General features: G+C 40.1%; 1 protein-coding gene across 1 annotated transcript; it reads right to left on the reverse strand.

Moving 5' to 3' along the window:
• Positions 1 to 1,131: 1,131 nt before the first annotated feature.
• On the reverse strand, positions 1,132 to 5,116 carry TFPI2 (tissue factor pathway inhibitor 2). Its single transcript, XM_019624727.1, has 5 exons — positions 4,859 to 5,116; positions 4,384 to 4,566; positions 3,316 to 3,495; positions 1,874 to 2,044; positions 1,132 to 1,517 (listed from the first exon to the last, which is right to left on the reverse strand). The coding sequence occupies exons 1-5, from the start codon at positions 4,944 to 4,946 to the stop codon at positions 1,435 to 1,437; spliced, it is 705 nt and encodes a 234-aa protein (XP_019480272.1). The 5' UTR covers positions 4,947 to 5,116; the 3' UTR covers positions 1,132 to 1,434.
• Positions 5,117 to 13,882: the final 8,766 nt, after the last annotated feature.

Here is a 13,882-nt window from a genome sequence, read left to right on the forward strand (position 1 = left end):
TTGGAGAGAATGCTTTTTATTCCTTTTATTTAATTTTGGTTTTTAAGTATGTAAAATATTTACATGGTCCAAGGTCAAAACTATATAGCAAGGTACATTCGCATAAATTTTATCTCCATACCTATCTAATCCTGTTTCCTCCCTCCCCAATAGGCAACTGTTTTTAATATCTTTATACCTTCTGTGATTTGTTTGTGTGTGTTTATGTGTTTATATATATTGCCCTAAAACCTGTTTTCCTTAATGTATTCTGATGATCAAATGATGTCCATATATAAATATTTTGCTCATTTCTTATCCATAATTTCTTCACCCAATCCCTTGATGTGCATCTGGTTTGTTTCCGGTTATGAGTTATTCCAAATAATACATCAGTGAATGTCCTCAGGTGTATACCATTTTGTATTTTTGGCAAAATACTTTTGGGATAGATTTTTTAAAGAGGGATTGCGTAAGCAAAGGGCAAATGCATTTATAATTTTGCTAGATCAGGGGCATGCTTTTAAACATATTAATCTTGTCAAGAAAATGTAGGAATTTTAAATATCTTTTTATTACAGAGAAAGCAGAAACTGTTTAAAATGATCATGTTTATCAAGAATAGCTTATTAGTAGAATTTAAATTATTAAATTTAATAGTCTCTGGTGTGATGTAAATCAACATCTTGAACAGTCGAAAGATTTTATCAGCTTTAGCGGTCTCCAATCCATTAGTCTTAGGAAACAATGTAACAGGAAAACTATTAAAAGCCACCTATCTATATGTATACAAAACCATATACATGCCTGTGGGGATGGATGGATAGATGGGCGAATAGATAAAGGGAGACAAAGAGAGAATATTTTCCCCCTGAGAACATTTCTAATTTTAATAAATTTACCACCTTTTTAATTCAGTCAAAATTTTATTATCTTTTAAATGACACAACAACAATGGAAGTAAGTTAGTGTCTATATAACAGCAATTGTAATATTTTTTAAACTGTTGGTAAATCTGCAAGTTTGTCACCTTGGGCCCCAAATGTAATCTAACATTTAAATGCAAAATGAAATGTATTTGCTGACCCCTTTTACGATCATATGGGTTAAAAAAACATGATTTCATTGTCTTATGTTTTTCAGTTACTATCATTGTCTGAAATCAGAAAAGCAACCCCAACAACTGGGTGAGTCATATTTACTTTTATATCTTATGCACAGCAAGAATTCAAACCCATAAAAAGTCATTGAACAGTAAATGAAAAATAATAGATTCACATTTGAGTAGCAGCTAATGATGTGTAAAAATGGACTACATTTTTAAAAAGTAACTTTGATCAATAAAAACTGGTGAATAAATCACTAGTGATTCATTTACTCATGTTACCATATTCTTCTTCAGATATAACCATAAAGGCAATAGCATTCACAAGGTAATATCCAAAAAAAGAATGGCTAAAATTGGTTCTTCTGAATTTTCAGGTTCCTATTGGTAAAGAGAAACTTTGGTATCTTCTTATCCTTTTTCTTCTTCGAGCCTACACGTCAACAAAGTAAAAATAAACATCACATCAATCTGTAGGTTCACTGTAAATCACCATTTCAACATGCTTACAAACTTACCTCATCGAAGTTTTAATGATTATAAAGTCAATTTTACTCACTGTCCACTCAGTTAGAAATAATTTATCTTTAAAACACAAGGCTACATACTGTCTACTGCGGCTAGCCAGCCTAAGCATTGTCACAAACCAATCAGTACTAAAGTGCTGTTGATGTAGACGTCATCTAGTAATGGCAGTATGCTGTTAGTAAAATGGATACATAAAATATAGTTTTGCTTATGAATTATTTATAAAGTTAGTTTAACAATGGAATAAGAAAAATTCATTACCTTTTACGCAAACGCGGTTGCAATCCTTCATGCTAACAAAGTTATTGTCGTTCCCCCCACAGCCAGTGTAGGCAAAGGGCTCACAGGCTTTGTGTCTTGGATTAAAATGATAACGAGTCACATGGGCAGAACATAGGCCCTCATCTTTTGGGCTGTAGCAATATGATGGACCTTTATGAAAAAGGAAATAAGATTAGAAATGCAATGACACCAGAATCAATAAAGTGTGAGGATTACTGAAGGAACCGAAGACAAGCTAATCCCATAGAAGCTTCATGCTGGAACCAAAATATCAACCTCAACCATTTAAAAAGTGTGCCTCAAATTTCAAGAAAGCTTACATGCTATATTTTGTTAATTCTAAATATTTATACCCCAGACGGAACTTCTTCGGAAGCTATATCCTTGTATCATTTGATTGTGTAAACAAATTAAACCCCCAAAACAGATATGGTCAGGTTAAAAAACCAACAACAACAAAAAACAGATATCACATTTTAAGTGATAATATATGACATGCTTAGTAAACTTTCTTATGTTGGTGGTTTTATTTTAAATATGTTTATCAGTTCTCCTTCCATTATTAATCAAGTATATATGTATCTAATTCCCATATACATATATCTAATTCCCAGGTAGTCACTGGAACATTAACACAAACAATTTAAGAAAACACCAGCAACAACCATCTCCTCATTAATTCAAGATTTTGCATATTCAATGCAGTATAGCTGTAGAGCTTTTATCAAAGTCTCTGCCAAGGCAAATTTTCCTTGTTTGTTGAATTTATTTATCTACCTATGTGTATATGTCTCTTCTGTGCCTAGGGAAAATGCCTGTATTGTCTCTCTCTACAAATATTAAATACTACCCAAGTAACCCATCAATTCAGGGACTGTGGTGGGGTGTAGATAAGAAATGGGGAGAAGAGAAAAAAGGAATAGCAATCTCTTTGTGCTGCAATTTGCAATTACAAAAGGATACACAAATCTAACCAAAAACTTTAGGAAGAAATTTTCAAGTCTCACCATCTTAAGTGTATATATAGTCCACAATTTCATATATACAACTGATTCCATACAAACCTGAGGTCATGGCATTCATTAATGAATACGTACTGTAATTTTTTATGTGTAAATTGAATAGATGAAAAATAGTTCTCCAGAAACAATGCAGAAGAGAAGCAAAAACTTGAATCATGGATTGATTGCTTTCCAGCCCTGAGAACTTGGCAAGTCGTTAACGTCTCCTAACTTGTCTTCTCATATGTAAAAATGGGAATTATGCTCCCTCACAAAGCAATAGTGTGAATATTAATATTGTCTCATATATGAAATCAGCAAAATGCAAACCATGTTAATTCCACATCGAATGGGTTTTTTTTTTCACTCTCAAGTCTTAGTAAAGAAATGAAATAGAAACACCATAAAAACAGTATTTACGTTTCTTTGGTGTACAGAAGCCCCTGCAAGTAGCTTCATCTGGGAACTGATTCCCGCTGTGGTGACACCGGCCAGACATGAATTTTTCACAGGCCATGGAGCTTAGATTGAAGAAATAGGCTTCTCTGAGCTCACCACACTGCCCCTCACTGACTTCCAACCGGCAAATTTTGGGAACTTCTAGAAAAAGGAGGGCAAACAGCAATGTTAGTCAAAAATTAGCCTTCTTAGTGTTACTTTCAAAACTTCCCTGTTATTTTCAGAAACAACTGGTGGGAACCGGCATTATATTTAGTGTTGGGATAGTAATTCTCCAAAAACTCTCCATTAATCCACTTATTTAGGTTTCTGGGGTTTTTTTTTAAGTGTTTCCAGACCTGACTGAACTGCGATTCAGTAGAAAGACTGTTCTCTTGCAGTGTTCGGACTGTTCCTACATAAGAAGTTTAAATAACTTATTCAAAGGAATACACGTTTCCCTCTGGTTCACTTCCTTGAATGGTAAAGCCCCATGTTTTGTGACAGGCTTTCCCAGATACAATACACATAATTAAAATATAATAGAAAACAGTATACTGTATCTCCACTCTCTCCCTATACTAACAAAGACCTGTTTGAGTGTCAGGGGACAAAAGTAAGGTTATAATTAGCTAACTCACAGTTAAATAATAAAATCCACTAAAAGGATTTCAGATGGATGGATAGTTGACACGAGGACATGTTCTCAGGGAGGCGTAAAAGCCACAGGTTTGGAACTCATGGTAAGTAGAGAAAAGCACTTATACCGTCGCACCTCCTACATTATTTTGCCCTAAGATGAAATCTTTCCCAGCCTGCACAGGCTCGGAATTATGATAAATGCCAGTTAGGAGAGAGATAATATATGTGAGTGGTTGCACACCTGTGATGCCTTTCGGGATACTGAAAACACCAGTGAGCCCTGCTTAATACTGGAGACTAAAACTTGCTGTAGAAAGTGGGACCGGGCAAGTCCGCTGAGCTGCTGCCGGCCCCTGTGCGTGCGAGCAGCGGCGCCAGGGCTCCGGAGGTGTGCGCGCCGCGACTTACTCTCGATTTTCCAGCAAGCGTCCTCGCAGGCCTCCCGGGATTCGAAGTTGTTGGCGTTGCCCTCGCAGCCCCCATACATGAACTCGCGGCAGCTCTGCGTGTACCTGTCGTAGTAAAAACTGGGGATCCGAGCCCGGCAGGGTCCTACCTCGGCGGGCAGGAGGCAGACCTCCGCGTTGTTTCCTACAGGAGGGGCAGAAGGAGTCAGAGAGACGGGAGGAGGTCAGCCACGTCTCCGGCGAGGGCGCGGTTCCCCCGGGGAGTTCCATCCCCGGGGAGCTTGGACCCCGCTGCTTCGGAGCAGAGGGGTCCCTACATGGATAAAAAGTGCACCCTGGGGCATGCGAGCCCAGTCCCAGGCAGGGGCCTGGGCAAAGCGGGCAGAGAGAGAGAGAGCGTGGGTGCAGGGCGCCCTCGCGGCCGGGCCGGGAGGAAGCCCAGACTTAAGAGGGGATCCTGGATGGGGCGGAGATACCTGGCCGGCCCTGAACAGCAGTGCCCAGCGCAGTCCCCATCACGAGCAAAGGCAGAAGCAACAGCCCGAGGGGACCAGCAGTGTCCATGGTGTCCAGGTTCCAGTGGCTCGCGAGGTGAGGGGTCCCGAGAATGAGCCGGCAGGAGACGTGTGTGCAGAGTCCAGACTCAGGGCGGCCCGACCTGGGTGCCGGCGGTGGGTGTCCTCTTTTTGTAGGGTGAGAGTCCTTCCGACCTCGGACGGGGCGGGGCGTGCCTTTGCGGAGCCTGGCGGGGGCGCTGATTCATGCGCTGCAGGCTGTGACCCCTGCTGCTGTCCCGGCGCTAGAACGTGTGTGCGGAGGAGAGGAATTCCCCTCCGAGTTGAACCTGTTCCCCCGCAACTTTCTCCTGCGGCCCGGCGGGAATGACCAAATGGGGCCTTTTGTGTCAGTGATGGGAAATCGGCCATCTAGAGGGAAGTGATTGCACAAGGCTCCAACTTGTAGCATCCACTCTGAAGCCTGAGTCTACATTTTTGAGAGCACTAAGTGCACGCATTTGTAGGGCAGAAAGAAAGTGTGAAATTCAAAGAGCTGAGGCTTATTGGAATAGACCCTTTAATTAGATTAGAAATGTAAGCCTTTGAGTGTTTATTTACATTTATACATATATAATCTATACATATTTCAATCGACGTCTAATTTACATTAAATAAAAGGCTCGCAATTTACGGTAAGTGTAGAGCTGCGTGAATTTTTCACAGCTATGTATAACCTTGTAATCACCACTCCAGTCAAGAGCTAGCACATTTCCATCACCCCAGTATATTCTCCCCTACCTTTTCCCAGTGAATTCTTCCATCCCCAGTCAAGAGCAACCACCCTTCTCATCACCACAGGTTAGTATTACCTGTTGTTGAATCTCATGCATGTGGAATCATAAAGTACGCACTGTTTTGTACTTCTTTCGCTCCACTACTGTTTTTGAGACACAGCTATCTTGCTGTACAGTTTGTTCCTTTTAAGTGCTGAGGAATCTTTCAACATATGAATATACCATAAATGTCCTGTTACTGGACATCTGTGTTGCCTCTCATTTGGGATTATTATGAATAAAGCTGCTTTGTGTGTACATACAACTTTTATTACTCTTGGGTAAAATATTTAGAAACATTAGAAACTGACAACCCGTGTTCCAAAACGATGATACCATTTTACACCCATCAGCCATGTGTGAGAGTTGGAGCCATGTTTTTTGAGCAGAAACGTAAATGTCTAAAGAGAGGTGGCTTCGGGGGATCCTGAGCGTTTGACCAGATCAGCACCAACCCCACACATACCCTAATGTCAGTGCATCTATTAAAGTTCATCGCTCCTCTGGCATATTAGCCTGAGTCTAGCATTTTCTTTATATATATAAAAAATGTTCTACACTGAGATTTTACATGAGATGTTAAAGATATTTTTGGAGATTTTAATGCAGTCTCTCAGTGAATGTATCTTCCCTTCCTCCCCCTTTTTCCTCTTGTTCTATTCAATATTCTCAAGAGAATAATTATTCCTGGCTCCTCCTGAGGGTACTGGAGAGAGTTTACAGGGGTTCCCCAAGTTTCTGAGACTCCCTATGCTCACAGTGGCTTAATAGTCTGGGACATTTTGCACACTATACCCCCTCTGTCAGTTTTCATTATCTTGATGTAGTGGCATAGAATAATATCCCTAGGAAAACTAGCCCGGTCTGGAAATACTGCGTATCACTTATGCTGTCAGATTACCAGATATCTATGATTAAGAATGACAGAGATAGAAGGATAAATGTTTAACAGCCAGTCCTCCAGGAGAAAAAACAGGAGTGGAGGGACTGGTTTGTGTAGTTTACTGATTTCCATGATGTAAATGCTCCCGCTGTGACTAATGTCAAGTTACAAGGATTGGAAATAGTTGGGGACAATCAGTTTGCCAGAGCCAGTGTGAGCTGGCTCCAGCCCACCAACCAGTGAGACAGCCAGCTGGTTTTAGAAAGACACATTCATAGGAGAAGCAGATTAGACCCTCCCAGTACCTCCCACATGTCATTAGGAGAGGGAAATTTTTATCAAACATTTAGCCGGGAACATGTTCAGGAGAAAAGTTAATTCAACTTCAAACTTATTTTCATTCTTCTGACTATGATTAAAAATATTTCCCAAATGGACTAAAATAAATTCAAGGATGGAGACTGAGTCAAACTTGTCATTCAGCATTGACTGCTGTCACTTCTGTTCTTTGTTCTCAGATGCTGGCATTCTTTGGACATGTTTTGCTTCACACAAAAAGAGGAATCTTTTGAATGAGGGAAGGTTATTTTGGGAAGTCACATGCTGTAGTAATGGGCAAATAGATGTGGGAGTCAGAGGAGACCCAGATTTTATTCCTTGCTTTATTCCTTGCTCTTTTGGACAAGTTATATAAACTTTCTGAGCCTCGGTTTCCTTATTCGTCAAATGGATATAATCACTGTAACTTAGAAGTGTGTCATTAAAGGGCATTCAAGGGAAGATGGCTAGGCATTCAGAGAAAGGTGCTTCTGCTCCTCACACACAGGCGCAGAATCCACTCACATCGCCCCATGTCCCCATCCCCACTGTGCCTTGGCACAACATTTTCAGGCGAAGCATCAACCACAATCAGGAAACAGCCACGTGAACTGTCCTTGTAGGACTGAAACCTGTGACTTAGCTCCCCTCAGCTCCTCTCTTTGGCTGAGTTCAAAGGCCACCTCTCTGCCCAGGAAGGAGACACACAATCAGATATCACTTTGTGACGGTGTCCTATGAGGAAATGAGCTTGGAGTTCTCTCCGCCAGAGCAGAGTCTTCAGTTCACTCAGGCCTGCTGTGTATGTAACACAAGGAGGAGGGAGGGATGGGAGGGGAGGCGGCCAAAACCAAGCTGCTCACTCCTCTGTGGTATGGAGCCTGTAGGTAGACACCGGTTGAAATCCATGGCCAGAGCTATTCTATTGTAGAAATGTTAGTTTCCTTCCCTTGTTCTCAGCCAAACAGGATGCATCTTTAACACCTCTGGGAGGAGGCAGCAGGGATGGGGAAGGAGAATTGAACGAGTGGAGTAGTTAGAAGTTTGAGATTGTCCAGCTAGATTATCAGGAAGGAAATTACTCCTCTTAATTGTAAAACACTTGAGTATTGTTATAGCCATGAAAAAAAAATATCTTCCAACATAAAGGGAATCAAAATTTTCTCAGACTACTTGAAATTACTGAATTTATCCTTAGGACCCTGTGGAAGGAGCCATGTGACCCCCCACTATCAGCCTCCACAGGGCTGTCATTGTACGTCAATCCCCTTAAACCAGTGTCTAAGCCAAAAGGTTACAACATAGCTGAGGAACACAATTCCTTTATCCAAAGTCAACAGGAAATGCAAGGCTGGAGGGAACTGGGAAGCACAGTCACCCAGATTGATTTGTCATTGCGATACCAAGTGATAGATAGCTTGAGTGGCTGCTGCTAAAGACCATGGCTCAAAATAGTTTGGCGTTCTGTAAAATAAGGCATGGAGTTCTTACAATTAGAATGCTGGAAGGAAATATAAATACCACCAGTTCCAATATGTTCATTTCACAGAGTTACAAAATTGAGACCTAGCAAGATAAGATGGCTGGTCATGTTTACTTACCTTAGCTGTTGGCAACTAAGTTCTTGATACTCAGACCTGTTTTCTTTTACATATACCCAGACCTGGGTTCTACTCTACCAAGACCTTAGAGCAAACAATAAATACAGAATTAAAACACACAAAAGCTATAGTAAGCTCAGGAGCACCTGTGCATGTGTCAGTTCCCTGCCTGTTCTTTCTCACACACACCCTGGGCCCCATAAAAAGTAAATATAGAGTTGACTTGGAACACACTGGCTCCTAGAATTCTTAAGCTTTTAGCTCGTTCTATCCTCTGAGAGCCCCACAGGGCTTGGAAGGTCACGACGAATTTAAGGAAAGGATTGAGGCAGATGGTCTTCCACTCTGTCAGACACCCTAGAGAAGACTGGCATCTCTAGCTCATGAGTGAATGAGGAGAATTAATTGAGCCCACTGATTTGGGGATACATATTATATGAAACAGTCCGTAAAAGAGTTACATTGATAGCGCCTTAAAAAAAGAAGTCCTTGCTCCCTGTTAGTTTAAGCCCTGTCAAAATAAAGTCTGAAATGAGTCCAGCTGGCTCCAACAAGGAGTTTACACATCTACTAAGAAAGCCAGTTAATCTCTTCTGAGAGATTAGGGGTCAACAGGGTTTTGTTAAACTTTAGGCAACTGCTTCATCCTCTAGGCATTTTTCTAGCAAATCGGCCATGTAGGAAATGTTTGCTCTAATTTGCCCTCTGTCGGACACAGAGTGCACTTGCGAATATTATTATGTAATAAGGTAGTGCCACGTGAAAGGTTGAGACACTCCCTATGCCTCACTTTATTGTCATTCTCCCTATGGAGAATGAGATAATGAGGAGTTTAATGTGTCTCTTACCATGGTCCTTTTCTCATTCACCTATTTTAAAAAGAAGCGCATTAAATATTTAAAATGCGGCAAACTTTGTGCTAAGCATTTGGGATAAATAAATATATTAGTAAAGGAGGTCAAATATATGATGATAGAAGGAGAACTGACTCTGGGTGGTGAACACACAATGTGATATATAGGTGACGTATGACAGAATTGTACACTTGAAACCTATGTAATTTTACTAACCATTGTCACCCCAAAAAATTTTAATTAAAAAATACATTAGGGATGCCATAGCATAATAGGGTAGACAGATGAACGTGCTATAACCCAGTTGCAAGATAGTGTTCTTAGTACAATATTTCAAATGTGTACCAGGTTCTATGGGACCGTAGAGGAGGAAATAAATAAAATTTAATCAAAAGTTCAATTCAAAATAAGAGCCAAGCCACATAAACATACGAGAGCATATCTAGCATTACGTCTTCTATGCCTGTGGGACACAGAGACTCATTCCTTCACCAGCTAGTTGCTTTGGTTGTTTTGTTTAGGAACATTGCTTTCTGCAGGAAGGCAGAATCTTTGAAACCCCCTTTCTCTTATTCCTAAATGTATGTTCCCTCAAGTGTCATGCCTACTACATAGGATGCTGACCATATTTTCTCTAGCTCAGGTTTTTGCATATTTAACTATGTAGGGCACCCAGAAGGTTGGGACAAATTTAGGACTATTTTATCCAAGACATTTCCTGCATGGTGCAGCCTCCTCACTTGCTCAGAATTCTAGCCTGAGTTACCAAGCCACTAGAGAGTGGCTTGTCAAGAATAGGGGCAGGAAGAACAAATTTCCCCTGATTCCTGTATACCAGGTGGAAACCTCAATATCAGCAACTATGATAATGAATATAATGTTTACTGAGAGTTTTCATTGTACTTTGCATTCATGAGCTCATTAAATTCCTCACAATAACCACTTGAGGGAGATACTTTATTCTCCTCATTCTGCAAATGACGAAGCTCAATCTTTAGATGGATATGTGACTTGGCCAAAGCTATACAGCCAGAACAGGCAGTCTGAATCCTAACCCCCTTGTCTCACACATCCTTTTCTTCCACATTAGCGGGGATCAAAGTCAGCCTTATTATATATAACATGTGCTCATGACCCTAGTTCAGTCCCTGGGTAGCTCTAGCTCAGATTTTTTTTTTTTACTTAACATTTATCATTTAACATTTATCATTGAGAAGGAACAAAACAAAAGACAAAGATCGGTGCAATTTAAATACATTGCTATAATGCTCGCAAAGAAACATCTGCCAAAGTTGATAATCAGATTAGAAGATTGAGAGAGTTAATTCCTGAAGTCCTTATTTTCAGGATTATATTTAGCAGAAAGTAATGGACTTTGACCTTTACAAGTATAAAGACACCCTTTCTTGCAAAAATATTGTCATTTTTATACTCTAGCCCAAATTTCATGTTAGTTATACATTTACCTACTAAAGTGTCATCAGCCCTCCATATGTCCATTTGTTCTAGCTTTACGTGGAAATGATTTTGTATCTTAAGTCACATGGGAGGGACAACCTGCCATTGGAGGTAGGAAGAGGTGGTAGCTACAGATTAAAAAGGGCATACAGAATTGAACTGAAAGGTCTGTATTAAAAGAGAGTTGAGTCCACTAGCCTGGACTAGATATACTGAACCCGGCAGAGAAGAGAGACTTATTCTTACTGGCCAGCTGAGTCTCCTGTATTCTCTACCTTCCTTTCTCTTGCAATGGACATCGTGCCCTGCTCCAGTCAGAGATGAACACTTTGGCTACTCTTCTGGGTCCCTGCCCCTCTTGCCTTCTCCAGGACTTTGCTCCTCTCATCCCTTTGCAACATCCCCTCTACTCTCTTATTCTTCAGCACCCAGGTTTTTATTTGGAGTGATCTATCTTTGATTTTTTTTTCATCCCAAACTTTAGGTTCGCAATTGACTCTATATCCCTTTTCTGTTAGAGTCCCATTTTATTGCTCCCTTTTTCAGTAAAACTTAACAGAAATGTTATCTTTATTATGTGCCTCCACCTCCTCATCTCCTTTTCCCCCACATTTTACTCCAATTAAACTTTCATGTTGGGAAGAGGAAGAACAGAAAGTGCTCTTACCAAGGGCAACTCCTCGTGATACCCAAAGCAGCTTTCCATAAGGTCAACAAAGACCATGCTTCCCCATCTACATTTTATCCAATCTCTCAGCAGTATTTAACAATTTCAAATATTTCCTCATTTTTGAAATGCTTTTTTAAAACTATACCACATTTTTTTTTTTTGGTTTTTCCTACTTAGTTGACTACTACTTCTCAATCAATCTGTCTTTCTCCTCTGCCTGCCCATTAAAGGTTGGGGTGACTCAAGGCTCAACCTTGAGAATTGTTCTGTAACTGGACTCTCTTTTTATGTATTTTCAAGTATATACACATGTAAATGCTAGACACACACACACACACACACATCCATACACACATACATATATTTATGTATAGTCTTGATCTCACCTCTGAATTCCAAACACTGATATCTACTTAACATCTCCACTTGGATATCTAATGACATCTCAAAACTTGTATGTTCTAAACTAAGGTCTTGGTCATATACCCCCAACTCTCTTCCTTTCTGGAAATGACACTTAGATTCTCAAGCCAAAAACTTTGGACTCATTCTTAACACCTCCCATTCCTTTGTGAACCAATCCATCAATAGTCCTATCAATTCTACCTCCAAATCACATTTTAAATCTTCCTTTATCTCTTTATATCCACGGCCACCAACATAGTTCAGATCCAACTGTTCTTAAAGGACCACTACATCAGATTTTTACCCAAAACTCCCAGTTTCCATTTTTGTTCCCCACTCAAACCCACATAACAGAGTATTTTTAACACATCGGACCACATCACACCATCTCACTCCTTCAAAATAAAATTAAAACCCTCCATTAGTTCCTCATTTTATTCCTTTCCTACCATGCAAGGTCACTGATTCTGACTCTATGTGATCTGACCACTGTCTCCCTTACTGACCTTATCCTATCATTCTCCCTTGATTTTACTATACTCAAGTTACACTGTATCATCTGTTCTCCTAGGACAAAAAGTGTGTTCCCACCTCAGGTCCTTTGCATGGGCTGTTTCCTCTGCTTAGCCCTTCATCCTGCATGAAATACTCATCTTCTGGTCCTCACTGTCTCCTTGGCAGTTGAGTCTTGGTTTCCTGACATTACCTCTCATCAGTCCATGTGATGTCGATCCACATCCTAGTCACTCCTGATGACTTTATGGTGTCACAAAATATCTTTATAGCATTTATCATTTGAAATCATGATGTTTGTTAGTGTTATTTTACTTGTCTGATCCTCTTAGTATTACATGAGCTCTGTGACAGCAGGGAACTTCCTGCCATATTCACCATTGTGTTCCAGTGCTAATAAAAAGACCTAGAAGGTAGGGTCTTATAACTGTCCATGGCATGAACAAATTACTTATTATCACCGCTATCGCTCTTCCTTTCAAGTGTTTTGAAGACACAACTGGCTCAGTAGAAACAGAGAAACAGAGTTGCTCTGGGTAAGAAAGTGAGTTATCATAGAATATATTTGAGTATCTTATTCTTAAGGCACCTGTACCTTAAGAATAAGCGAACAGGCTGAGAGAGAATGGTATTCATGTAATAAAATAACAACAGATACAAAAGCAACTGACTTTCAAAAACCAAACACGATAAAATATATGACCAAACTGATTAAATGAAAAAACCAAAACTACGAATTACCTGTTATGTAACAGAGAAAAAAACAAAAAAACTCAACTGGAAAGAATGACTTATATAGTGATGAAGTATAAACACAGTAAGAAATAAGAAAGTTGATTTTGTTTACTGCTGCTGCCCCTAGCAATCAAAAGACTGCCTGGCCTCTGGCAGTTACTCAATAAATACTTGCTGAATGAATACATAAATACTTGTTATCCACTACCATTTTATTGGCCCAGGTAGAAAGACAGAGGAAAGAGTAGATACATAGATATAAAGTGATGGAGGCATTGCATACATGTGTTCAGCACAGTGCTGGCACACAGTACACGCTCCAAAGTAGTTAGCTCATATCATCTCACTTAACCCTCATCACAGCCAACTCAATGTCCTTTGTAAATGTCATCTTATCTTCCTCTATTTAGAAGGCTCCAGCATTAGTCTTTCATTCTTTTGTCTTTCCTATTTGCCCTGGTTTTTCTCAGCTGTTCTGGTGGCTCCCTCTTAATCTCTGTCCTCTCCCCTAAATTCCGCACTGCCCGTTGCAATGAATGTTTGACATTCATTGGAAACAAACTTTGGATTCCTCTTATCACAAGCTCCCTGATCTCAGAAAAGAGCAAATCCCTTCTTCTAGTTGTTCAGGCACCATCCCTTGGAGTTATCTTGACTTCTCTCTTTCTTTTTCATTCTGATCTCTCAGCACATCCTATTATCTCTACTTTTAAAATGTGCTTAGACCCTCACC

Source organism: Hipposideros armiger, unplaced genomic scaffold (genome assembly GCF_001890085.2).
Source record: "Hipposideros armiger isolate ML-2016 unplaced genomic scaffold, ASM189008v1 scaffold_603, whole genome shotgun sequence".
Lineage (NCBI taxonomy): Eukaryota > Metazoa > Chordata > Mammalia > Chiroptera > Hipposideridae > Hipposideros > Hipposideros armiger.

What these genes read in the sequence shown, in the direction of transcription:
- TFPI2 (XM_019624727.1), bottom strand. Translation starts at nt 4,946, where the DNA reads ATGGACACTGCTGGTCCCCTCGGGCTGTTGCTTCTGCCTTTGCTCGTG. An exon ending in TGCTGTTCAGGGCCGGCCAG is followed by an intron (nt 4,567 to 4,858) that starts GTATCTCCGCCC and finishes CCCCTCCTGTAG; the next exon opens with GAAACAACGCGGAGGTCTGC. An exon ending in CAACCGCGTTTGCGTAAAAG is followed by an intron (nt 1,518 to 1,873) that starts GTAATGAATTTT and finishes GTTGACGTGTAG; the next exon opens with GCTCGAAGAAGAAAAAGGAT.